The sequence below is a fragment of the Vipera berus genome (genome assembly GCF_964194415.1).
Source record: "Vipera berus genome assembly, chromosome: 1".
Taxonomy (NCBI): Eukaryota; Metazoa; Chordata; class Lepidosauria; order Squamata; family Viperidae; genus Vipera; species Vipera berus.
In genome coordinates this window covers 9,103,948-9,131,887 of record NC_138202.1, presented here as the reverse complement: position 1 = coordinate 9,131,887, position 27,940 = coordinate 9,103,948, and the positions used below count along the sequence as shown (strand labels likewise).

The 27,940-nt window shown below is 44.3% G+C and overlaps 1 protein-coding gene across 1 annotated transcript in view; it reads left to right on the top strand.

The window, feature by feature from the left end:
- Positions 1 to 27,940, top strand: part of SBNO2 (strawberry notch homolog 2) — a 145,165-nt gene that overhangs the window by 5,251 nt on the left and 111,974 nt on the right. Inside the window, exons 2-3 of the mRNA XM_081320762.1 lie at positions 22,470 to 22,694; positions 27,222 to 27,301. Coding sequence (XP_081176888.1) covers positions 22,566 to 22,694; positions 27,222 to 27,301 — 209 coding nt within the window. The 5' untranslated portion in view covers positions 22,470 to 22,565. The remainder of the gene's footprint in view (positions 1 to 22,469; positions 22,695 to 27,221; positions 27,302 to 27,940) is intronic.

Here is a 27,940-nt window from a genome sequence, read left to right as displayed (position 1 = left end):
TCCTTTCGTTCCCGTTTGTTCCCTTTCTCCTTTCCAAAAAAAAACACAACCCAAATCATTGTTGGGTTCCGTTGAAAATCTCCAGGGAATACCCAGGAGCAGTAACTATTCTGAGTCATTTCCTGGAGTCATATTGAGGCCGCCTAGGGCCAAGGGTGCGACTTTGGGCTCCCTCTGATATCTCACCTGTCTCACAAAGGAACCTTGGGTGGGGCAATTAAACTTCTTTGCATAGGTAACATTAGGGCATTGAAACGTAAGATGCCCTCAGTTGCCTCTGTATGCTTTGGCGTGGGCAGTTCAGCTTTATGAGCAAATGAGAGGTACAGATTTTGCTCCAGTTTTGCCTCTCAGTCTGTAAAATATCCCCACACAACAGGCCAAGGGTCCAGTTCCTAAGTCTTGTGTTAAGAGCATAAATCAGGTCACGGTGCATCCGAAGTAGTTACGTTGTGTATGCCCTGTTATGTGCAGGTAGGCCTCGACTTAGAATAATTCGTTTATTACTAAAGTTGGAAGGGACCTTGGAGGTCATTTAGTCCAACCCCCTGCTCAAGCAGGAAACCCTATATACCACTTTAGAGAAATGGCTGTCCAGTCTCTTCTTAAAACCCTCCAATGTTGGAGCATTCACAGCTTCTGGAGGCAGGTTGTTCCACTGGTTGATTGTTCTCACTGTCAGGAAGTTTCTCCTTAGTTCTAGGTTGCTTGATTAGTTTCCATCTGTTGCTTCTTGTCCTGCCTTCGGGCGCTTTGGAGAATAGCTTGGCTCCCTCTTCTTTGCGGCAACCCCTGAGACATAGGTCTGCAACCCTCGGTTCCAGAGCCTCATGCGGCTCTTTCAGCCATCTCCTGCGGGACTAAAAAAGTTCAACCAATCAATTCAAATATGCAGGGTAGGTGCATATCTCGCCTTGGCTCCACTCTTTAGTCAAACTGTGTTCTGCGCATGCGCGTGCATGTGCACACATTTTTTGCGGCTCCCAGTTTTTCCTTTTGTGAGGGAACCGGTTCCGAGTGGCTCTTTCACTGTTTCAGGTTGCTGACCCCTGCGCCTGAGATATTGGAACACAGCTATCATGTCACCCCTCGTCCTTCTCTTCATTAAACTAGATATACCCAATTCCAGCAACTGTTCCTTGTAAGTTTTAGCCTCCAGTCCCCTGATCATCTTTGTTGCTCTTCTCTGTACTCTTTCTAAAGCAGGCATGTCAAACTCATGATGTTGTGTGATATCACGCGACGTATCGCAACTTTCCCCCCATTGCCGGCAATGGAGTGGGCGCTGTTTCAGTATGATGCATCCAGCCCGCGGGTGAGCAGTTTAACATGCGTGTTCTAGAGTCTCAACATCTTTTTTACATTGTGGTGACCAAAACTGGATGCAGTATTCCAAGGCATTGTAAAGTGGTATTAACACTTCACATGATCTTGATTCTATCCCTCTGTTAATGCAGCCTAGCACTGTATTGGCTTTTTCGGCAGCTGCAGTACAGTGCTGGCTCATATTTAAGTGATTGTCCACTCACAGTTGCTACTATTGAGCAAGGTACCTCCTACGATACATGCGCATTTGGTTTTTCTTGCCTAAATGTAGAACCTTACTTTTTTCACCATTGAATTTCATTTTGTTAGATAGCACCCAATGTTCAAGTCTGTCGAGATCCTTCTGTATCTTAAGCCTATCTTCTGGAGTGTTGGCTATTCCTGCCAGTTTAGTGATCATTCCAAGTTACAATGGCACTGAAAAAGTGAATTATTACCTTTTTTCACAGTTACGACCATTGCAGCATCCCCATGGTCACATGATCAAAATTCAGATGTTTGGCAGCTGACTCATATTTATGATTGGTTGCAGTGTCCCGGGGACGTGTGATCACTTTTTGTGACCTTCTAACAAGCAAAGTCAATGGGGAAGCCAGATTCACTTAACAACCATGTGACTCATTTAACAACTGCAGTGTGTCACTTAACAAGACAGGTTATAAAATGGGGCAGAATGGAGATGTCTGGTTTAAATCCTGTGTACTGTTGCTCAGTGTAAGCCTGTCTAGTCTTGTCCATGGATTATTAGTCATCCAGGCCATGGTTGTCCCAAAGGTGTTTTTCCCAAAGGCAGCTGGACTTTTTATTTTATTTTATTTTATTTTAATTCCATTTATATCCCGCCCTTCTCCGAAGACTCAGGGCGGCTTACAAGCTTAGCAGTAGCCTTCATTCTATGTATATGCCTGCTTATTAGGGCTTTCATACACCCCCCCAAGCGGCATTATTACAAAGTCAGCTTAATTGCCCCCAACAATCTTTCTTGAAAAGAAAGTCTAGTTGCCTTTTGGAAAAGCACCTTTGGGACCCATCAGTTCCTATTGAAAGCAATATCTTGGCGTTTTTCAGCCACAAGCAATTGCAGGCAACCCTTCTCAGACAGAGATGAGACAAGGGACGGGCCTCCGCTGATGTTGGCTTGAACCTCTCCACCCCTTTTAGCCGTCAAATCGTCAGCCCTGCTATTCTTGCCTCCAGCCTACGATGACAGCAGAACCTGTGAATCTGGCTTTGTTTAGCTGTGGGGCAGGGCACGGAGGCATAGATAGATCAGCAAACCTTGGCAAGGCATATTTGGCCCCGGGGAAACCTCCTCTGAGATTTAAATTTACGATTTTCCCAATGCTTCCTCTCCGTCCCATGGGGCAAAGATTTAAATCTTTGTTACGTGAGACAGTTGTGAAGTGAATCACTGCAGTCATTGGGTTAGTAACCCAGTTGTTAAGTGAATCTGGCTTTCCCCATGGACTTTGCTTGTCAGAAGGTTGCAGAAGGTGTTCACGTCTCTCTCTCTCTCTCTCTCTCTCTCTCTCTCTCTCTCTCTCACACACACACACACACACACACACACACACACACACACACACACACAAATCCGGGACACTGCAGTGATCATAAATACGAGTCTGTTGCCAAGCATCTAAATTTTGATCATGTGACCATGGGGATGCCACAACAGTTGCAAGTGTGAAAAATGGTTATATTTCATTGTTTTCCAGTGGTGTCGTAACTTGGTGGAGCAGAGGGCTAAGGTGGAGCCTTGGTGGAGCAGAGGGCTTAAGCAGAGGGCTTAAGTAACACTAGCTGCCTGCAATTAGTGCAGGTTCGCATCCCACCAGGCTCAAGGTTGACTCATCCTTCCATCCTTCCGAGGTAGGTAAAATGAGGACCCAGATTGTTGGGGGCAATAAGCTGACTTTGTAATAATGCCGCTTGGGTGTGTGTGTGTGAAAGCCCTAACAAGCAGGCATATACATAGAATGAAGGCTACTGCTAAGCTTGTAAGCCGCCCTGAGTCTTCGGAGAAGGGCGGGATATAAATGTAATAAAAATAAATAAATAAATAAATAAATAAACTTCGAAGAGTCACTAAGCAAACTGTTGTAAGTCGAGGACTGTCGTAGATTGAGGGGGTGTGAGTAGGGCAGTTCACTTCCAGCAGCAGAGAATTCAGAAGGGAAAGTTGTAGATTGTAGACAACCTTTATTGTCATTTTTTTCCTGTGGGCACAATGGCACGCATTAAAAATGAAATTTAGTGGCTTCCTCTCAAAGTGTAAACATACATAACGCACATTTAAAACATACTATGTACAACATATGTACAGACCTATATGCGCCAATTCCTGGACTGGAAGGCCTTTATCACAGTCACTCATATTTTAGTCACTTCCTGGTTGGATTACTGCAGTGAGCTTTATATGGGGCTGCCCTTGGAAGACCACTCAGGGTTACAACTGGTCTACAAGTCAATACAAGTAGTCCTTGACTTATAACCATTACTTTAGTGACAGCCTGAAGTTACGATGCCACTGAAAAAAGTGGCTTACGACCATTTCTCACACTTACGACTGTTGCAAAATCTTTGTGGTCATGCGATCAAAATTCAGACCCTTGGCAACTGGCTTGTATTTACAACAGTTGCAGTGTCCCCAAGTCGCGTGTTCCCCTTTTGCGGCTTTTTGACCAGCAAAATCAATGGGGAAGTCAGATTCACTTAACAAGCCTGTGGCTAATTTAACAACTGCAGTGATTCTTTTAACTGCTGTACAAACAAGGTTGTAAAATGGTGCAAAACTCACTTATCAGTGGTCTTATTTGGTAGCAGAAATTTTGGGTTCAATTGTCATCGTAAATCGTGGATTAATTGTAACACACACACACACACACACACACACACACACACACACACACAGTATTGTCAGGTGCTCAACCCATGTTACTTCTTTATTGTGAGAGCTGCTCAGGATCCTAGTTTCCTTCCGGGTACAATTCAAGGTGCTGGTATTTATTTAAGTGTCTTTTTAGAAGTTACATATTGATCAAATTTATATGGCCTGTAAACTTAGGCAGCCAAAAATCCAGATCTTGCAAAGCTGGTAGGAAACTGAGGGCCCTGCAGGGGTCAGAAGCCTCAGTACACACTAATGCAGGGGTCTTCAAACATGGCCCTTTTATGTCTTCTGGACTTCAACTCCCAGAATTCCTCAGCAAGGCACACTGGCTGAGGAATTCTGGGAGTTGAAGTCCACAAGTCATAAAAGGGCCAAGTTTGAAGACCCCTGCACTAATGTTTCTCAGCTTGCTAACTTTAAGATGGGTGGACTTGTCCCAAAGGTGCCTTTTCATGAGGCAACTGGACTTTCTTTCTTTCGTCAGCTCTGACTGGATGGCGGGAGCTGAAGAAGCTTCTTGGATGAGAAGCGAAACGTCTTGAGAGAGAAAAAAGAAAGTCCGGTTGCCCCATGAAAAGGCACCTTTGGGACAACCGTGACCTGGATGACTGAGAATTTCCATAGATGTGTGAATTTTAACTCACAGAATTCTGGGAATTGAAGTCCGCACATCTTAAAGTGGGCAGGTTGAGAAACACTGCTATACTGAATGGTCAGAGATGAAGGGAACTCTTCTTCCTTCCCTTGGTTGTTCAAAATTGAATCCTGCACACTTTCCAGTGAAATAACTGCTCTTCCTCCTTGGGCTGGAGGTCCTCCCATGGCCGAGGGTTGTGCTAGTTGCAACAATGCCACAAATAAGGCAGGGAAGCCCGTTCCATCATCTTGCTTGGCTTCAGCCGCCATTTTCTTCTCTGCTTCCTGAGAGAGAAACGAGGACTCGCTCTTCCTTCCAGCCAGCCAGCCAGCCGTTTTGACGCTTTAGGAGTGCGCTAACCCGTCAGCCTTTTCCTCATTCCCCTTTTCCTGTTGTGACTCGAAGCTTGCGCAGCAGAGACTGTTTAGTTAGTGGCTGAGAGGGATCAGATCACGTGCTTGTGGCTGCCATCTTGACTTTTTTGACTCCATTGGGAAGTGGAGGGAAAGCTCAAGCAGCCTAAGTCTGTGCTTCACTTCTGCCGATCGGAGAGCACCAGGCAGTGTGGTGCATGAAACATCTTGGTGTTTTTTTGGGGGCCCGTGCAAGTCGCACTTGTGAAAAATTAGCTTGGGGATTAGAAGTCCCTAGTTGGCAATAAATTATAAGCGTCCCGCTTCCTGAATTGCTCATTTTCTGCACATTTTTAACGTCCAGTGTATTGGCGCATGTGTTAATTAGGTGGGGAAGTTGGTCTGGATTTATACTGCTGACAAAAAGTGCCATTATTGGCAATTCATGTTAATTTTCTTAGGATATTTGTGGTATTTTCTGGAAATGGAGCTGTTCCCCGAGGACGAAGGATTCGTTTAAATGGCCTAGGCTTCTGGGTAGAAAACTGTAACGTAAAAATCAGTGATAGGCTATGTTGGTTCAAAAGTAGGAAAGGGCCTGGCTTGAGAGAAGTTGCTTATCAGGGAGATAAGCCTGATAGGTGGACCTCAACTTATGACCACAATGGAACCCCAGTTTTCCATTGCTAAGCAACACAGTTGTTAAGTGAGTTTTGCCCCATTTTATCAACCTTTCTTGCCACCATTGTTACATAAATCACCATAGTAGTTAAGTTAGTAACACAGTTGTTAAATGAATCTGGCTTCCCCATTGAGTTTGCATGTCAGAAGGTCCCAAAAAATGATCACGTGACCCCGGGACACTGCAACCATCATAAACGGGGGTCTTCAAACTTGGCCACTTTAAGACTTGTGGACTTCAACTCCCAGAATTCCTCAGCCAGCCAGCCAGGGCTGGCTGAGGAATTCTGACAGTTGAAGTCCACAAGTCTTAAAGTGGCCAAGTTTGAAAACCCCTAGTCATAAATATTTGCCAAGTTGCTGAGCATCCGAATTTCGATCATGTGACCACAGGGATGCTTCAACGGTCGTTAAGTGTGAAAAAACTGTCCTAAGTCATTCTTTTTCAGGGCCATTGTAATTTTAAGCGGTCGCTAAATGAATGGTTTGTAAGTCGAGGACTACAACTCTGGGCCCTGTGGTGAAAGGGGCTGATTGGTAGTGTACTCAGAGCAGAAGGAGGAATTTCCGCCTTCAAATAATCAGCAATTTAGAGGTAATTGGTCTTTTACCAATGGCACCAGCCTCACCTGGGTTTGAAAAGAGACAGGCAAACCTCTGGAAGCCCTCTTTGGCAGGACTGGGTCTGTGTAACACAGCCAGCTGGAGTGTTTCTGCGGTTGTTAAATGAAAAGTTAGTGGTTGTCTCTCCTGGGACACCGCGTGAAGCTTTGAGAGGAAGTGTTTTGAAGGAGGTTATGATTTGCATGCAACCCAAATCAGTTTTCTTATTTTATTTCTCAGGAAAGGGACCTTGGCCAAATATTCCAACCACTTGGAATAGAAAGAGGGCCAGCAGTGAAAAAGAGGTTCCTTTGTCGGAAACCCCAAAGAGTAGCTACTGTCTCCGTAGATCAGGGGTCTTCAAACTTGGCCCTCTGATGACTTGTGGACTTCAACTCCCAGAATTCCTCAGCCAGCGTGCCTGGCTGAGGAATTCTGGAGTTGAAGTCCACAAGTCATTAAAAAGGCCAAGTTTGAAGACCTCTGGGCTAGATAATGATAGGGATGGTTTTGATTTATGTCAGATCTTCAGCATCCAGGTCAGAGATGGGCCTATAGGTTGAAACCAAGTGAAGAGTTTAGAAGTAGGGCATACTGTAATTTTTCAATATAGCCATTTTGGTCTAGCGATCAAAGCACCAGGCTAGAAAGCAGGAGACAGTGAGTTCTAGTCCCGCCTTAGCCATGAAAGCCTTCTGGGTGACTTTGGGCCAATCACCAGGAGATGGTGAGTTCTAGTCCTGCCTCAGGCTTGAAAGCCTGCTGGGTGACTTTGGGCCAATCACCAGGAGACGGTGAGTTCTAGTCCTGCCTCAGGTATGAAAACTTGCTGGGTGGCTTTGGGCCAATCACCAGGAGATGGTGAGTTCTAGTCCCGCCGGATAACTTTGGACTAGTCCCTCTCTCTCTCAGTCCAACCCATGTCACAGGGTTGTTGTGGGGAAAACAGGAGGAAAATTTGTTGGATATATTCTCTGCTTTGAATTACTTGTAAAAATAATGGAAGGCTGGATATATACATGTGTGTGTGTGTTTGTGTGTGTTTGTGTGTGTTTGAGTGTATAATATCCCAAGGAATCAGCAGTTTGCCCTCTGCTCAGTGTTAAGCTGGAAATAGGGGCTTGTTCTCCGGAACCAGGTGACTTTTTCTTGAACCTAGCAGGCTGGTGGAAGACTAAATCCTGACCTTCATTCCTGAGGTGGTTTGTTGTTTTTTTTGCTTTGGGGAGCTACCGTTTTGGAATTGCAGGCAGTCTCTTGTCTTAGTTTTGCATGGAATGTCTGTTTCCTCCACACCTGGCCCTACAAAGGTGCGATTGTTCCCCATCTGGGCAAGGCGGAAGACATGCCCTTCGGTGAAATGCTTTATATCATGTCCCTGTTGGACAAGACCCCCACCCCGCTTTGGGGCCGGCCACTTTTGGACAGCAGAATATTTCAAGGGTGCAGCAAAGCACGTTGGCAAGGCAGATTGCAGTCAGAAAGCAAACGAGGAAGAGGGTTGAAATGATCAGATGGCGGATGATGGAATGAGTCTTCCTTGCCCGAAGCAATTTGGAAAAATCTGTCTATCAGAACTGTGGATTGAGCCGAAGGGAGAAATTATCTGCAGGGTAGGGATTTCAGCTCAGCCATCTGCAGGCAGCCCTCGGCTTGCAGCCATTCGTCTAGTGACCGTTCCAAGTTACAACAGCACTGAAAAAAGCGACTGGGGACTGTTTTTCACACTTAACGACCGTTGCAGCATGGTCGCGTGATCAAAATGGAGAGGCTTGGCAACTGGCAGGTACTGGTGACGGTTCCAGTGCCCTGGAGTCACATGATCACATTTTGCGACCTTCGGCCACGTCACTAACTTAACAAGTGCAGCTCGCTTTATATCTGGGGCAAGGAAGGTCGAAAAGTGGGACAAAACCCACCGAACGACCATCTTGCTTCGCAGTGGAAGTTTGGGGCTCCGTTGTGGTCGTAAGCCGAGGACTACCTGCAGTGGGCAACTTTGCACTAGAAATGTTCCCGTTGAATCTCTTGGCTGAAACAATTGATGGGAAAACATCCCATAATATCCTGGATGGATAAATCTGGAGGGCAGAGGGAGACGGCCAGCCTAGACTGACAAGTGAATCACATTTCACAGGAAGCGATTGCTTGCCATCCTAGGAAATTCAGAGCCTCACCATTCAGATTAAGTGCCCACCATTTTGGACAGAAAGATTTTCTATCCATTCCTTGGGTTTTCCAGTGAAGAAAACCAAAATCCCATTTAGAATAATGTGGTAAGAAAAACTCAGTGCTGGGGAAAATGTATCAGGGGTGGAGTTTGGAAGCCTTGTTTTCCTTCTTTTTTGGCCTAACGCTGTCTGTTTTGCAATACTGGTTGATATTGTTATTTTTCTGGTTTGGTGGTCACAAGGAAGCACCGGGCTCCAACGTTGGAATCTGGAAGTGTTTTCGGTTTGGTGGGATGACTCAGAAGCTACAGCTTGTGTAAAATTCAACAGGCTGAGGGTCATGGGCAACATCTGGATTTCCAGGAATCCTAGATCTAAAAAGTTGCTGCCAGGACAAAAAAAAAATATATGGCTGAGTTCAGATCAGGACATTTAAAACCGTGAATCTGGAAATATACAATTTGGTGGTGCTGAGCTGCGCTTACTTTTTGGATGCTCTATTACAGCTGCCATCCCTGGATGGAGCAGGACCAGGACACCTAAATAGGCTGAGTTAAGGCAAAAAATTAGTTTACCTTAACATTTATATATTTATCAAATTTAAATACTGCCCATCTCGCTGCCCAAATGACTCTTGAAATGAAGTTTCATTTACTTTATGTGCAAAGCAAGTCACACGAATTCAGTACATAGTCCTATTAGTGTAATGATTTTATACCTGCTTAGATTAGAATGATTGTTTGGCACCTGTTATTGGACTTCTGAGGTACGATTAGGTGCCCATGCCTTAAATAAATTGAGATCTGGAGACTTGAAAACTCAATTATTTCTTTCATATATTGTATCTGCTTAGGCCAGGGATCCTCAAACTTGGCCACTTTAAGACTTGTGGACTTCAATTCCCAGAATTTCCCAGCAAGCCATGCCTCCAGAAGTTGTGAATGCTCCAACACTGGAGGTTTTTAAGAAAAGACTGGACAACCATTTGTCTGAAATGGTATAGGGTTTCCTGCCTGAGCAGGGGGTTGGACTAGAAGACCTCCAAGGTCCCTTCCAACTCTATTGTTGTTGTTACTGTTGTTATGTGTATGTGTATATGTATATGAATGGTATGTGGACAATACAATATAAGATATCAAATTAAGATAATACCATAAAATCACCATAATATGAAGCCACAGAATTGCAATGGGATAATTATAATCTATCTAATATAATATAACATAAAGTATAATAATTAGTTAATTTATAATGTTATAAAAATATTATAAGTTTTGTTGATTTGGCCCCACCTTGAAGATGTAGGACAAAAAAGCAGTGATAATGTACTTGAAAGGAGTAAACAACTAGGAAGGCTAGAATTTTTCTTTTGCAAGGAGGAAGTTTAAATTTCTAGGAAGCTGCGTTTCTTCCCTTGGCATTGCATTTTGCAAGGCTTGTTGCCAGACCATTGCACAGCACTGGTCAGAAGTACTGCAAGCAAGATAAACTGGCAGCTTGTAGGGAGTGACAAACTGCAGGTGGTTCTCAACTTACAACCACAATGGAGCCCAAAATTTCCATTGCTAAGCAAGACAGTGACGTGAACTTTTGTCCCCCTTTACGACCTTTCTTGCCACAGTTGTTAAATCAGTCACTGCAGCTATTCAGTTAGTTACACAGCGGTTAAGCTAATCTGGGCTCCCCCTTTGACTTTGCTTGTCAGAAGTTTGCAAAAAGTGACCACGTGACCACAGGGAAACTGCAACGGTCATAAATACGAGCCAGTTGCCAAGTGTCCGAATTTTGATCACGGGACCATGGGAATGCTGCAACGGATGTGTGAAAAACGGTCACAGGTCCCGCAACGGATGTGTGAAAAACGGTCACAGGTCCCTGTTTTTTTTTTAGTGCTGTTGTCACTTCAAATAATCACTAAATGAATTGTTCTAAGTTGAAGACTTAGAAAATCACTAAATGAATTGTTCTAAGTTGAAGACTACCTGTGTCCCTTCCTTCCTGCTCTGATGGGCTATAAGATTTTGTCTCACCTGAGATTATCACACCAGCCCTTAAATATAAGCCTAGCTCCTCCTTGTTTGGTTATTTTGACAAAAATGTACACCATGATGGATAGGATAGAATAGAATAGAAATTGAAATGATAGAATAGAATAGAATAGAATAGAATAGAATAGAATAGAATAGAATCTTTATTGAGAATAGAATAGAATAGAAATTGGAATGAATAGAATAGAATAGAATAGAATAGAATAGAATAGAATAGAATAGAATAGAATAGAATAGAATAGAAGAATAATAGAATAGAATAGAATAGTTGGAAGGGACGTTGGAGGTCTCCAACCCGCTCCTTAGGCAGGAAACCCTATACCATTTCAGACAAATGGTTTTCCAATCTCTTCTTAAAAACCTCTAATGATGGAGCACCCACAACTTATAAAGGCAAGTGGTTCCACTAATTAATTGTTCTCACTGTCAGAAAATTTCTCCTTAGTTCTAGGTTGCTTCTCTCCTTGGTTAGTTTCCATCCGTTGCTTCTTGTCCTGCCTTCAGGTGCTTTGGAGAATAGGTTGACTCCCTCTTCTTTGGGGCAGCTCCTGAGATATTGGAAGACTGCTATCATGTCACCCCTCACCCTTCTCTTCGTTAAACTACACATACCCAGTTCCAGCAACCGTTCCCTATATGTTTTAGCCTCCAGTCCCCTGATCATCTTTGTTGATCTTCTCTGCACTCTTTCCAGAGTCTTAACATCTTTTTTACATCGTGGTGACCAAAACTGGATGCAGGATTCCAAGTGTGGTCTTACCAAGGCCTTGTAAAGTGGTATTAACACTTCACGTGATCTTGATTCTGTCCCTCTGTTAATGTAGCCTAGCACTGTGTCGGCTTTTTTGGCAGCTGCCACAGATGGCTGGCTCCTTTTTAAGTGATTGTCCACTAGGACTCTGAGATCCCTCTCACAGTTACTACTGTTGAGCCAGGTACCACCTATACTGTACCTGTGCATTTGGTTTTTCTTGGACAAGTCATGTCTTGCTTTGCTGGCTGTTCAGTCTCCAGCCATTAAGGGCTGCTTCTGCATTTGTTATTCTTTTATTTTTTTCATTTTGAAAACAGAAGTTTGGAGGAGGAAGTTAGACTTGAAAAGCAGCAGAGCTGAAAAGTTATCCATCTGTATTGCTTTATTAGGAATTTGTGAGTAGTTGCGTCTTCCTGCGGTGGGCAGTTGCGTGAGTTCTTGAGAATTTGGGTGCTTGTGTTGACTCTCACATGTACATATGTTGATGTTTCTCAAACTTGGCAACTTTCAGATGCGTGGACTCCATCTGTATTGCGTGGACTTCGTTTGTATTCATCTGTGAAAACTGGTCGTAAGTCACCTTTTCCAGTGCCTTTGTAAGCTTGCACAGTCACTAAATCAACTGTCGTAAGTCGAGGAGTTCCAGGGTTAATCGTTTCATTCAATTACTTTTATTATGGGTGAGCGTGGTTTTCGTCGAAATTATTGTAACTCTTTGTATTTCTGGATTGATTTTATTTTGCTAATGATTGGCCACGGTTCCATAGGAGTGCATTTTTTTACTTGGTGAAATTGCCCTGCGGTGAGTTGGTTACGTAGCAAATTGTCCCACTTCGGGCTGATGGGGCCCTGCATTTGCAGAAGCTGTAAAACTGGGGCCCTCAAACATCAATATGTTTAAACCTTGGATACTGGCTGGGGAATTCTGGGAGTTGAAGTCCACAAGTCTTAAAGTGGCCAAGTTTGAGGACCCCTGCTGCAAACGTCCTTAATTCATTTCTCAATGGTAGTCTTAAAATCAGTCTAAAATCTAACACAGCTGCTCTTCTAGGAGATGAAAAAGAGTTTTCCTCCTCCTGTTCTCCAAAATTGTTCCTTCCTGTGAGGAAGACGGTGCCCCGTGCTTTTGATGGTGCAAATTACTAGCGGTGTGGAGATCTCTCTTTTCTTCTCTTCAGGACATCCTCCTGAGTGAGCTCTGTGGGGCCAAACCTCTACAGCCATTTGTCAGAGTCAGCCAAAAGCTTTATCAATGCAACTAATTAAATGCTGCATCTTCAAGGAACTGCTCCTGCCTGTTAAATGCGCCCTGGGTAATTGGATACAGCCCCACAGGGATTGTATTTCAGGGTCATGACAGGAATAATTCGCAAGGAAGCATCGGTCAGCAGAGTTTTAGCCGTGCGCCTGCTGGCCGGCTGCAGGGTCCTTCAATTCAATTTCAGTTCAGGTGGAAGGGACCTTGGAGGTCTTCTAGTCTAACCCTCTGCTCAGGCAGGGGACCCTTTGTCATTTCAGACAAGTGGCTGTCTGTTTTTTTCTTAAAACCCTCCACTGCTGGAGCACCCACAAGTTCAGAAGACTAGTTTAACTGATTAATCGTTCTCACGGTTAGGAAGTTTCTCCTTAGTTCCAGGTTGCTTCTCTCCTTAATTTGTCATAATAATGCTAATAATAATGCTAATAATGATGATGATGATGATGATGATGATGATGATGATGATGATAATAATAATAATAATAATAATAATAATATAATAATAATAATAATAATAATAATAAAAAAAAAGTTGGAAGGGACCTTGGAGGTCAACTAGTCCAACCCCCTGCTCAGGCAGGAAACCCTATACCATTTCAGACAAATGGCTGTCCAATCTCTTCTTAAAAACCTCTAATGATGGAGCACCCACAACTTATAAAGGCATGTGGTTCCACTAAAACTTAGTAATTGTTGTCACTGTCAGAAAATTTCTCCTTAGTTCTAGGTTGCTTCTCTCTTTGGTTAGTTTCCATCTGTTGCTTCTTGTCCTGCCTTTGGGTGCTTTGGAGAATAGCTTGACTCCCTCTTCTTTGGGGCAGCTCCTGAGATACTGGAAGACTGCTATCATGTCACCCTTAGTCCTTCTTTTCTCTAGACTGGCCAGATCCAAATTCTGCATTCATTCTTCATGTGTTTTAGTCTCCAGGCCTTTAATCATCCTAGTTGCTCTTCTCTGCACTTTTTCCAAAGTCTCCAACATCTTTTTTGTAATGTGGTGACCAAAACTGGATGCGCTGTTCCAGATGTGGCCTTGCTAAGGTTTTATAAAGCAGTTCTGGAGCTGATATGACTTCACTCTCCTTTGGTGCAGCGTCAAGGAGAGTTCAGCAGCCAGCTTTGTGTGGGAGATTGTGTGTGGGGTGGGTGGGGAGGGATTTCAGACATGACATATATAGGTTAGTCCTCAACTGGCAACCATTTCATTAGTGATCGTTTCAAGTTACAGTGGCACTGAAATAAATGACTTATTGACCATTCTTTTGCCTGACAGCTTCCCTCTGGTCACGTGATCAAAATTCAGGCACTTGGCAGCTAGCACTTATTTATGATGGCTGCAGTATCCCAGCGGGTCATGTGATCACCTTTTGTGATCTTCTGACAAGCAAAGCCAATGGGGAGACGAGATTTACTTGAAAACCATCCTATAACCTAACTGTGGCGATTCACTTAAGGCAGGGCTCTTCAAATTTCGCCCTTTTATGACTTGTGGACCTCAACTCCCAGAATTGTGGCGATTCACTTAAGGCAGGGCTCTTCAAATTTCGCCCTTTTATGACTTGTGGACCTCAACTCCCAGAATTCTTCACCCAGGCACGCCTGGCTGAGGATTTCTGGGAGCCTAAGTCCACAAGTCATAAAGGGGCCAAGTGTCAAGAAAAGTGGTAAAATGGGGCAAAAATTCACATCATCGTCTTGCTTAGCAATGGAAAGCTTGTGCTCAATTGTGGTCATATGTTGAGGACTACCTGTGTACCATTTTATCCTGTCCCAAAGTTGCTCTTTTTCAGGAGGTAACTGGACTTTCTTGTTTTTCTTTGAAGACCTTTTGCTTCTCATCCAAGAAGCTTCTTCAGCTCCGATTGGATGATGGAACTGATGAAGAAGCTTCTTGGATGAGAAGCGAAATGTCTTCAAAGAAAAACAAGAAAGTTCAGTTGCCTCCTGAAAAAAACAAACATACCTTTGGGACAACCATGACCTGGATGACTGAGAAACTCCATAGGCATAGACAGTGGAACAGCTTGCCACCAGAAATCGTGGGTGCTCCATCACTGGAAATTTTCAAGAAGAGACTGGACAATCACCTGTCTGAGATGGTGTAGGTTCTCCTGCTTGAGCAGGGGGCTGGACTAGAAGACCTCCAAGGTCCCTTCCAGATTCTATTCTATTCTATTCTATTCTATTCTATTCTATTCTATTCTATTCTATTCTATTCTATTCTACTCTACTCTACTCTACTCTACTCTACTCTACTCTACTCTACTCTACTCTACTCTACTCTACTCCACTCCACTCCACTCCACTCCACTCCACTCCAAATAAAGAATTCCATTCCATTCCATTCTCTCCTTTAATCTGTCCATGTGGGCAGCTCAGCACTTCCTGATCTGGTGGTCTCCAGATGCCTTGATATTATTTGAAATCCTGGTTTATAGTCCTAAAACATCCAAGGGTAAATCTTCCTTAGCTCTTGAGCTAATCTGCATTACGTATTTCTTCCTGCTGCAGGCTGCAGGCTTCAGAATTCCAAGAATTTGATTTTTATCAGCAACCGGAATTTAAATAATCAAGGTCTTGGCTTTAAAAATAAGAGAACTCAGCAGCTCTTGATTGTAGGTCAGACTACTGCCGACAGTTGCGGTCCCATGGTGAGTGAAAATATTTCGGGGCTGCTGGACTTTGTAGTACTGGAAGAAAATTGGTCTTGTTTTCTTTTTAGAGTATTGTTGTGCTGCTCAAAAGAGTAAATAAGGGGAGCTGATTTCCACATAATCTACAAGAGCTGAGTAAATTGCAAAATCTCTTAGGTTCAGTGGGGTGCGACAGAATCCAGCTTGAATGTGGGGTTACAGGTAGCTCTCAACGTACGGCCACAATTCACCCCAACATTTCTGTAGCTAAGCGAGACAGTTGTTAAGTGGGTTTTGTCTCACTTTACGACCTCCCTTGCCATATTTGTTACACGAATCACTTCGGTTGTTAATTTAGTAACCTGGTTGCTAAGCGAATCAGGCTTTCCCCATTTGACACTGCTTGTCAGAAGGTCGCAAAAGGGGATCATGTGACCCTGGGATACTGCAACGGTCATAAATCTGAGCCAGTTACCAAGCCTCTGGATTTTGATCACGTGACTGAGGGGGTGCTACGACGGCTGTAAGTGTGAAAAATGTTCACTTTTTCCAGCGCCGTTGTAACTTTGAACGGTCACCAAACAAACCGTTGTAAGTCAAGGACTGCTGTGTACTTTGTGCAGGGACTGTCCAGATCTTCCTCAGTGCTGGCCACAGATGCTCTGTGCAACTTAGGGACTAGAAACTTTGTGAAGTTCTTACGGTGAAGAAAGAAAAAATAAACCTTGTTGCTTCTAATCCAACTAATGATCTATCTAATCTTCATTACCCCTAACTGGCTGTGGGTTAAGAAGGAGGGATTGGCCTAAAATCTGAGGGGGACTGGAAGCTGGTTCTCCTCCATTTCAGGTTCAGACCCTTCCCTACACCTGATAGGTACTTGGGTTGAGAGGGAGGGACTGGACTAAATTCAGCCAATGAGCATCTGTGGCTGAGGGAGAATTAGGGCCTAGTTTGCCCTGCTCCTAATCTAGCACCTTTTCTGCTATAGCTGATTGGTTCTTGGGCTGAGAGGGAGGGACTAGCCCAGGGGTAGGCAACCTTGGCTCTTTCATGACTTGTGGACTTCAGCTCCCAGAATTCCTGAACCAGCATGAGGGAAACTTTGGCCCCTTCATAACTCGTGGACTTCAACTCCCAGAATTCCTGAGCCAGCATGGCCCAGCTTGGAAACCTCTCCCTTTCCCCTCAGCATGGCTGGCTCAGGAATTCTGGGAGTTGAAGTCCACAAGTCATAAAAGAGCCAAGGTTGCCTACCCCTGGACTAGCCCAAAATCAGTCAATAATTTCCCCGTGGCTAAGGGAGACTAGAACCCAGCTCCTCTTGCTCCTAGCCCAGCCACTCCTCCATTGCACCCGACTGGCTCTTGGGCTGAGAGGGAGGGACTGCTCCAATTCAGGCAATAAACGTCTGTGACTGACAGGTGATTCTCGACTTACAACTGTAACGGAGGCTAAATACTAAGGATATAAAATTGTGATGGAGGTCAGCTGGGTCATCACATAACTGACCCTATTTGACAACCTCTTTTGGGACCATTGTTAAGCCAATCACCATGGAAACTAGGTGAATCTGTGGTCATTAAGTGAACCCATTGTTCATCATGAGGCATTTTTGCCAACAAAAGCAAAGGCTTGTTTTCATTTTAAAAATAATAATCATGAATTTGTCATGTGAGTGCGGGATGCTCGCTGAGCGCTACAGTGCAGTCATGTGACCAGGGCAGGAACTGCAAATTTGAATCATCAGCACACTTGGGGAAACTGTCATACAGTACTGGCCAAAATTGTGGAAACCTTTTGGGGAAAGTGTACTGTAGAAATGCCACCATAATAATAATAATACGTTGGAAGGGACCTTGCAGGTCATCTAGTCCAACCCCCTGCTCAGGCAGGAAACCCTATACCATTTCAGACAAAGGCTGTCCAATGTCTTCTTGAAAACTTACAGTGTTGGAGCATTCACAGCTTCTGGAGGCAGGTTGTTCCACTGGTTAATTTTTCTCACTGCCAGGAAATTTCTCCTTAGTTCTAGGTTGCTTCTCTCTTTGGTTAGTTTCCATCCGTTGCTTCTTGTCCTGCCTTCAGGCGCTGTGGAGAATAGCTTGACTCCCTCTTCTTTGGGGCAGCTCCTGACATATTGGAAGGCTGCTATCCTGTGTCCCCCGTCCTTCTCTTCATTAAACTAGACATACTCAATTCCAGTAATCGTTCCTCATATGTTTTAGCCCCCAGTCCCCTGATCATCTTTGTTGCTCTTCTCTGCACTCTTTCTAGAGTCTTAACATCTTTTTTACATCGTGGTGACCAAAACTGGATGCTGTATTCCAAGTGTGGCCTTCCCAAGGCCTTGTAAAGTGGTATTAACACCTCACGTGATCTTGCTTCTGTCCCTCTGTCAATGCACCTTAGCACTGTGTTGGCTTTTTTGGTAGCTGCAGCATAAGGCTGGCTCCTATTTGAGCCACAGATTTCCATTGCTAAGCCAGGCAGTTGTTAATGAGTTTTGCTCCATTTGATGACCTTTTTTCCCCATAGTTGTTAAGCGAATGACTGCACTTCATAAGTGAAGCACATGGTCGTTAAGTGAATCCAGCTACCTCCGTTGACTTTGCTTGTTGGACGCCCGCTCGGAAGGTTACAGATGGTGATCACATGATCCCAGGACACTGTAACTGTAGTAAATATGAACCAGTTGCTAAACATCTGAATTTTGATTACCAGGTCATGGGGATGCTGGAAAGGTCTTAACTGTGAAAGACAGTCACTAAATGAACTGTTGTAAATCGAGGACTACCTGTATTCGTCTAACTAATTTTATTTATTTAAATCATTTAGACCAGGGGTGCCTAGCCCTTGAGCTGTGGACCAGTACTGGTCCGTGACCTGTTGGGAACCAGGTCGCGGAAGCAGCAGGCGAGTGAGCAAAGCTTCCTCTGTGCAGGTGTGCCCCAGAGGTGCTTTTTTCAGGAGGCAACTGGACTTTCTCGTTTTCCTTTGAAGATGTTTCGCTTCTCATCCAAGAAGCTGGTCATTTGCATTCTTTTGTACTTGTCTTCAACAGTGAAAGGACACAGGACAGGAAACATCCTGCAGCTCCAACAACTCTCTAAAAGGATGCAAAAGACCAGCTGTCTGCAAGGAGTAGAAATTCCCCACCATCCAATCAGCGCTGAAGAAGCTTCTTGGATGAGAAGGACAATCAACCAGTGGAACAGCTTGTCCCCAGAAATCGAGGGCGTTCCATCGATGGAGGTTTTTAAAAAGAGACTGGACAATCACCTGTCTGAGATGGTATAGGTCCTTCTGCTTGAGCAGAGGGATGGACTAGAAGACCTCCAAGGTCCCTTCCAGCTCTAGTCTAGCCTAGTCTAGTCTATATTCCATTCCATTCCATTCTTTAATTCTATTCTATTCTATTCTATTCTATTCTATTCTATTCTATTCTATTCTATTCTATTCTATTCTATTCTATTCTATTCTATTCTATTCTATTCTATTCTATATTCCATTCCATATTCCATTCTTCTAATTCTATTCTATTCTATTCTATTCTATTCTATTCTATTCTATTCTATTCTATTCTATTCTATTCTATTCTATTCTATATTCCATTCCATATTCCATTCTTCTAATTCTATTCTATTCTATTCTATTCTATTCTATTCTATTCTATTCTATTCTATTCTATTCTATTCTATTCTATTCTATTCTATTCTATTCTATTCTATTCTATTCTATTCTATTATTTTCCATTCCATTCTTCTAATTCTGTTCCATTCCGTTCCGTTCCATTCCATTCCATTCCATTCTGTAAACAAGAAAGTCCAGTTGCCTCCTGAAAAAGCATCTTTGGGACAACCATAACCTGGATGACTGATCTCCATAGACACTGTGCATGTGTGGGTTCTAGGTTGCACACTTGAAACCATTCCCCCCCACCCCAGTCCGTGGAAGACAATTTTTCTTCTGAAACCGGTTGGTCCCTTGAAGCAGAAGGATTGGAGACCGCTGATTTAGACAACCGCCCATCTTACATCAAACTCTGGACATCTTTCAATCAATCACTACTGTACGCCACACATTCAACACCCCCTTCTAGAGTTGACCCAAGTTGGTTTTACTTATTGGCCAAAGAGGAGATTGACCCTTCATGGCAGAATAGCCCCCCCCCCTTCCCAGTGAAAACCTAACTGCTCCAAGTTGTGGTGACAAGCCAGCTAATGCAGAAGACCAGCAGAAGATTTCTCTTCTTCTCCCTTATTGATTTTCTCCCCTTCATAATAAGTTATCCTCTGTGAAACCGTAAAGTGAAGCTCGTCCTCTGCAGCTCTTACCGGAATCGCCAGCTCTAGATTTCCTATCAAATGCGGTTACAAACTTGGGAAAACAGAGGAGGAGTGGGGGGAGAAGCAGAACTGCTTACTTAAGACGTAGAAATTGTGGGGTGGGCGAAAACCAGAAGGATCCAGTGATGTGCCAATAGCTTCACATCAGTTTTTTAGCCGCCCTGCACAGCTGCTGCTTTCTCCTCTGGTTTTTCTGGTATCTCATTTGCTTTCCCGCAAGCTACGGCTAATTTTACATTCATTGCGATAAATAAAGGATGACAGCAATAAAATGCTGGGTCTTTTTGAGAGATGCAATAGGAATGGTTTTTAATTGCCTAATTAAGTCTCCTAGCAGGTGGCTGAGAGATGCATCTCTGAATGGCATCATCATCATCATAATAATATAATAATAATAATAGTAATAGTAATAATAGTAATAATAATAATAATAGTAATAATAATAATAATAGTAATAATAATAATAATAATAATAATAATAATAATAATAATAATAATAATAATAATAATAATAATAATAATAGTTGGAAGGGACCTTGGAGGTCATCTAGCCCAGGGCTTTTCAACCAGTGGTACGGGTACCACCTGTGGTACATTGGCACCTGGCAGGTGGTACGTGACCATCCTAGAAAAGTGGTAGCGGGGGACAGGAAGGAGCTGAACCGGTGGCAGCACCACACAAGCCTGAGCGAGAGACGGTTGGAGCTGCAGGGCTGTCAGGGCTCAGCGGAAGCGCCAGGATCAGTGCCAGGCTCCATCTGGAGCTCGGCGCTGATCCTGGCGCTTCTGAGTCTAGAAGAAGTGCCGATCAGCTGGAATGTTGCAGCATCTCCAGGGTCTTGTGATTTACATTCAGATGCTTGGCAACTGATTCATATTTATGACGGTCACAGTGTCATGTGAAGTGATCAAAACCTGCTGCAACCACCCATCAGAGGGAGGGGGGGGAATAAAAACTAAACACCATCACCCCACCCCACCCCCGCTGCCAATCTTCAACAGAAATTCATCCGCCACTTGCATGACCGGTTCAGAACGGGCCGCAACCCGGGAGTGGGCCCTAGCTCAGGCCTTGGGGAACCCTGCCTTATATGTGCTATATCTGGGGTCCTCAACTGTGGCAACTTTAAGACTTGTGGACTTCAACTCCAGCTCACAACAATGAAAACCTCGGACAGGAGGAAGAATGCCACTGGGTGGGCAGGCAGGTGTCTTGGTCTGCTGTGGCCTGGGGGGCACTTTTTTCAGTGCCATTGTAATTTTGAACAGTCACTAAGCAAACTGTTGTAAGTCAAGGACTACCTGTACTTCATTACTTTTTTCCTTTTTTTTTTTGGTCAAGTTTTTTTGGTCATCTAGTTTTTGACACCTTGCTAGACTACTGGTGGTACTCGGATGTTGCCATATCCTAAAATTGGTACAATGGGTGAAAAGGTTGAAAAGCCCTGATCTAGTCCAACCCCCTGCTCAGGCAGGAAACCCTAAACCTTTTAAGACAAATGGCTGCCCATTCTCTTCTTAAAAACTTCCAGTGTTGGAGCATTCCCAGCTTCTGGAGGCAGGTTGTTCCACTGGTGAATTGTTCTGTCAGAAATTTCTCCTTAGTTCTAGGTTGCTTCTCTCCTTGATTAGTTTCCATCTGTTGCTTCTTGTCCTGCCTTCAGGCTCTTTGGAGAATAGCTTGACTCCCTCTTCTTTGGGGCAACCCCTGAGATATAGGAAGACTGCTATCATGTCCCCCCCCCATCCTTCTCTTCATTAAACTAGACATTCCCAATTCCAGCAACTGTTCCTTATATGTTTTAGCCTCCAGTCCCCTGATCATCCTTGTTGCTCTTCTCTGTACTCTTTCCAGAGTCTCAACATCTTTTTTACATTGTGGTGACCAAAACCGGATGTAGGATTCCAAGTGTGGGATTGAAATGTGGTCTTAACACCTCACGTGATCTTGATTCTGTCCCTCTGTTAATGCAGCCTAGCACTGCGTTGGCTTTTTTGGCAGCTGCAGTACACAGCTGGCTCATATTTAAGTGATTGTCCAGTAGGACTTACAGGATTGTACAGGTAGTCCTCGACAGAACGACCATAATTGAGCCCAAAATTTATGTTGCTAAGTGAGACATTTGTTAAGTGAGTTTTGCCCCATGATGGTGACATGATTTCCCCGGGACACTGCGGACCTAAATACATGCTGGTTGCCACATAACTGAATGTTGATCCTGGGTTTGGGAGGTGCTGCGATGGTCGTAAGTGTGAACACCAGTCGTAAGTCACTTTATTCAGTCCCGTCGGAACTTTGAACGGTCATCAAACAAACGGTTGCAAGGCACGGGCTACCTGTACAGGTAATCCTCAACTTACGATCACAGTCGAGACCCAAATTTCCGTTGCTAAGCGAGACATTAAGTGAGTTTTGCCCGATTTTACGACCTTTCTTGCTATGGTGGTTAAGCGAACCATGCGGTCATTAAGCAAATCTGGCTTCCCCCACTGACTTTGCCCGTCAGGAGCCAGCTGGGAAGGTTGCAAAAAATGATCGCATTACCCCAGGGCAGGACAGGTATCATAAATACATGCCGGTTGCCAAACACTTGAAAAGTTGATTATGTAACTGTTGGGATGCTGCAGCGGTTGTAATTGTGAAGACCAGTTATGAGTCCCATTTTTTCAGTGCCGTTGTAACTTTGAGCTGTAAGTCGAGGACCCCCTGTAATGCAATTTGGGATGTTCCTAATCTTTTGCCTTTCTTTTTCCCCCCCTCAGGACATGTTGCAGAGAGAAAGGCTGAGATAAAGGATCTCTTTGTACCTCCAGAGACCGGCTGGCTTCGGATTCCTCCATGAAGCAGCCCAAAACCTGATGCCCGCTTTGCCCCTCACCATGGACAGGGGGAGGAGTTACTACCCACCATGTACGCACCAGCAGCCCGCAAATACACTGTATAGGACACCCACCCTTCAGGCCCAGCTTGGCTTGCCTACCCCTGAGGTGAGAGTTCCTGGGAGATGAGTCCTCAGCTGTAATGGATTCAGCCACATGCCAGTTTTTCTCAGACTATCACTCACCACAAGACTTGGTTCACTTCTTGCACTAAGTCCTACTTTGCTTAGTCTTGATTTAGCTGGCTGCCTACGTTGTGCTAAGCCATAAATCATGGTTTACAAGCTGCAGCCATTCAGGTTCACACATTACACCAGTGTTTCTCAATCTTGGCCACTTTCAGATGGGTGGACTTCAATTCCCAGAATTCCTCAGTCAGGAGGATTTCTTGACCTTAGCCACTTTTAGATGGGTGGACTTCAATTCCCAGAATTCCTCAGCCAGCACGTCAGCCTTTCTTAGATTATCACTCACCACAAGACTTGGTTCACCTCTTGCACCGTCCTAATTTGCTTAGGCTTGATTTAACTGGCTGCCTAAGTTATGCTAAACCATAAATCATGGCTTACAAGCTGCAGCCATTCAGCTTCACACATTACGCCAGTGTTTTGCAACCCTAGCCACTTTCAGATAGGTGGACTTCAACTCCCAGAATTCCTCAGCCACCCATCTGAAAGTGGCCAAAATTTACAAACATTGAATTATATTCACCCCTCAAACAAAATTTTGCTTATTGCATGGTATACTCCTGAGGTCAACAATGGAGCCTGTCTTGGGTTTCCACCAAGATGTCCTAATCTTGACCAGAAGGTTTTTCCATCCTTCTGATTTAAATTTATTGTTATCTACAGTTCTCTTGCTCTGATTTATTTGGCTTACTTTCTAGACCAGAGTTGTTCAAACCTGGCCCATTTAGGACTTGTGGACTTCAACTCCCAGAATTCCTCAGCCAAGGCTGGCTGAGGAACTCTGGGAGTTGAAGTCCACAAGTCATAAAAGGGCCAAGTTTGAAGACCCCTGGTCCAAGGTCACCAAGTTGACGTGGTGGGACTAGAAGTCACCGTCTCTTGGGGATTGGCCCATAGTCACCCAGTTGACTTTCATGGCTAAGGCAGGACTAGAACTCACTGTCTCCCGGTTTCTATCCTGACTAGACCAAACTCAAATGTATGCCTGAAAGCACATCCCTTTTAATAAAAACATTAAGTCGTCTTGGTAAGACGCCCATCATAGATATTAAATAAACAAAAATCCAAAAAGATGCTGCCAGACTCTTCTCGATTTTTTTTTTACAAACCAGTCTTTATTCCAGCTACAGGCAGTCCTCAACGTACGACCACAAATTGGGGCCAGAATTTCTGCTGCTAACTGAGACATTCCTTGCCACATTTGTCAAGCGGATCGTTGCATTTGTGAAGTTAGTAACACGGTTTTTAAGGGAACCTGGCTTCCCCATTGACTGTGCTTGTCAGAAGGTCGCAAAAGGGGAATTACGTGTCACACACACACACACACACACACACACACACACACACACACACACACACCGGGACCCTGCAACCATCATAAATATGAGTCATTTGCCAAGCATCGGAATTTTGGTCACATAACCGTGGGAATGCTGCAATGGTTGTAAGTGTGAAAAATGGCCATATTTTTTCAGTGCCGTTGCAACTTTCAATGGTCACTAAATGAAGTGAAGTCGGGGATTACTTGTATAAACTTCAGGATGAGAGCACCTGCAGATGGTCTTCCGAATTCAGTCTTGGCCAACAAAGAGAGAGAGACCCTAGTTGTGAAGCTAGGACCTCAGGGGTTGGCACTTTTATGACTGGTGGACTTCAACTCCCAGAATTCCTGAGCCAGCCGTGCTGAGGGGAAAGGGAGAGGTTTCCAAGCTGAGCCATGCTGGCTCAGGAATTCTGGGAGTTGAAGTCCACGAGTCATGAGGGAGCCAAGGTTGCCTACCCCTGGTATAGGTTATGTTCGACTCTGTTTTGATCAGCCCAGAGATGCAGAGGGGGGCCCTCTTCTGTCCACTGAAGGACATGCCTTTAAAATGCAACAAGCCTTTTCTCTGAACACAACTACATGACTCAAAGACTGTTTTCCTGACCTTAAAGGTAAAGGTAAAGGTTCCCCCGCACGTGCGTGCTAGTCGTTTCCGACTCTAGGGGCCGGTGCTCATCTCCGTTTCAAAGCCGAAGAGCCAGCGCTTGTCCGAGGACGTCTCCGTGGTCATGTGGCCGGCATGACTAGATGCCAAAGGCGCACGGAACGCTGTTACCTTCCCACCGTAGTGGTCCCTATTTTTCTACTTGCCTTTTTACGTGCTTTCGAACTGCTAGGTTGGCAGAAGCTGGGACGAGTAACAGGCGCTCACTCTGTTACGCGGCACTCGGGATTCGACCCGCCAAACTGCCGACCTTCTGATCAACAAGCTCAGCATCCTAACCCACTGAGCCACCGCGTCCTGACTTTAGCAAGTTTAAATTATGTGGACTTCAACTCCCAGAATTCCCCAGTCAACCATGCTGGCTGAGGAATTCTGGGAGTTGATGTCCACACATCTTCAAGTTGTCAAGGTTTGGGAAACTGAGGAAAGGCTCGTCTGGTTCAAATTGTTGCAGACCAGGTGCTAGAACTGTTTCTCACTGTGTCCTCAACTTACAACAGTTTGTTTACTGATGATTTGAAGTTACAGCAGGGCTGAGGAAAGTGACTTACGACCCTTTTTTTACACTTACAAGAATTGCAGTATCCCCATGGTCATGTGATCAAAATTCAGATGCTCAGCAACTGACTTATGACGGTTGCCGTGTCCCGGAGTCATGTGATCCCCTTTTGTGACCTGCTGACAAGCAAAATCAATGGGGAAGTCAGATTCACTTAACAACCGTGTTACTAACTCAACCATTGCAGTGATTCACTTAACCACTGTGGCAAGAAAGGTCGTAAAATGGGGCAACACTCATTTAACAATTATCTCACTTAGCAACAGAAATTTGGGGCTCAATTGTGGTTGATAGTCAAGGACCATCTGTATTTCTTGCCACTAAAAACACATAGCCCTAATACCTCTGCCCCTAGATGTTTTAGGGCAGGGGGTCTTCAAACATGGCCCTTTTGTGACTTGTGGACTTCAACTCCCAGAATTCCTCAGCCAGGCACACTGGCTGGCTGAGGAATTCTGGGAGTTGGTCCACAAGTCAAAAAAGGGCCAAGTTTGAAGCCCCTGGTTTAGGGCTTGGAAAGCTTAAATTCAGCAGCTTAATATTTACCGTAGCTTTTTGCCAGACAAAGCGTGACCCCCTTGGATCATTGTTTCAGAGGTATTTCCTTGCCAAATTTCTCAATCTTTTCAAAGTGGCAGAGCTCCTAAGCCTTCTCTGGAAAAGTGTGTGTGTGTTTGTGGGTGTGTAAATTTGAATTGTTATATATATGTGGGTGTGTAAATTTGAATTGTTATATATCTGTGTGTAAATTTAAATTTTTATACATGTGTGTGTCAATTTAAATTTTTATATATGTGTGTCAATTTAATTTTTACATATGTATGTGTGTCAATTTAAATTTTTACATATATGCGTGTCAATTTAAATTTTTACATATATGTGTGTCAATTTAAATTTTTACATGTGTATGTAAATTTAAATTTTTATATATGTGTGTGTCAATTAAATTTTTATATACGTTTGTGTAAATTTAAATTTTTACACCTGTGTGTGTAAATTTAATTTTTTACATATATGTATGTAAATTTAAATTTTTACAAATGTGTGTGTGAATTTAAATGTTTACATATATATGCATGGAAATTTAAATTTACACACATATATATACAGAGACAGACAAGTACGTACTCTGCTTACAAGGGTTACTACTGAGTACCTACTTGCAATGACTGAAACAGCGTAGCAGAATGTACAGGGAAGCACTTCAAGCAGCAGTCCTTCGTTACAGAAAATCCCCCTTTATTTCATAAGTGTGTGTGAATTTATGTGTGTGTAAATTTAAATTTAAATAAAAATGTATTGGCTGCCCACCTTGCCATGAGGTAATTCTGGGTGGATTAAAAACCAGGATATGTGGGGAAGGTGAGGATGGAATGGGTGTGGGAGGGTGTGGGATCTGTTGTCACCCGATCAACCACCTCAACTGGGCTGTTCCCCCACTGGGGTCCCAAGCCAACTGGCAGAGCCAGATCTTTAGGCCCTAACAAAAGGATGGGAGGGTGGGGGGGCCAACCTCACATCTGGAGTGGGGCAAGATGTTGCAGAAGGGAGGAGCCAGAGCAGAGAAGGCCCTCCTCCTGGACCCTGCCAGGCGGAATGATTGGTCTGACGGGACCCCGTAGCATGCCTCCTCTGCCATCATGAGTGGGATGGGGCCAATCCTAGTGGGGCGAGTTTTTGTCATTTTCTTCTCCCGAAAGTTTTATATATATATATATATTATATATTTCTGCATACTGCTGGCTTCTTTCAAGCCTCTTGCTTCTCAGAGGCGCTGTTGTTGCATTACATTTATCCTTGCATTGTCAACTTCGGATACAGCAGTAGGACTCTGAAAAGGCTTTGAAGGTTCCTGAACATACCCCATTTGAAACCTGCTTTGTTTTGCTGTTTTTTGCAGAATTCTGCTTCCAGCTGCTGGAGTTCATCCCTGTTTGCACCTCCTTCGTATTCATCACCATTTTTCCTGAATGAAAACCAGTAAGTGCATTTGTGTAAGATTACAAAACACTATACAGAATAGAGCTGGAAGGGGCCTTGGAGGTCTTCTAGTCTAACCCCCTGCTCAAGTAGGAGACCTGGCCTATACCATTTACTAAACAGGGTGAATCCTGGGATTGGAGTCCACTAGGAAATCATCAGGGCTGCACACTAGCCTGGGAAATTAAGGAAAAACAAACAAACAACCCCAGAGGGAAACAGTGTCAAAACCTGTGTTAATATACAGAAACCAAAATGGCTTGGAAACATTTCGAACCATGCAAATAAAAACAGACATAAAAGATAAAGTAGTGCTAGTAATGGTGTTCAAAGCCCTCCATGGCATGGGGCCGGAGTACCTCAGGGAACATCTGCTGCCGGCATCAAGCTCCCTGCGCCCTGTGCGTTCCCACAGAGAGGGCCTCCTCAGGGTGCCACCGGTCAGAGAATGCCGACTGGTGGCCCCCAGGGGGAGATCCTTCTCTGTGGGCGCCCCGGAGCTATGGAACCAGTTACCGGTTGAGCTCCGGACGGCGCCCGATCTGCGCTCCTTTCGCCACGATCTGAAAACATACTTGTTCGAGCAAGCCGGCCTGGCCTGAGGGGGGATTGGTGGGGGTTTTTATCATTTTTATTGGG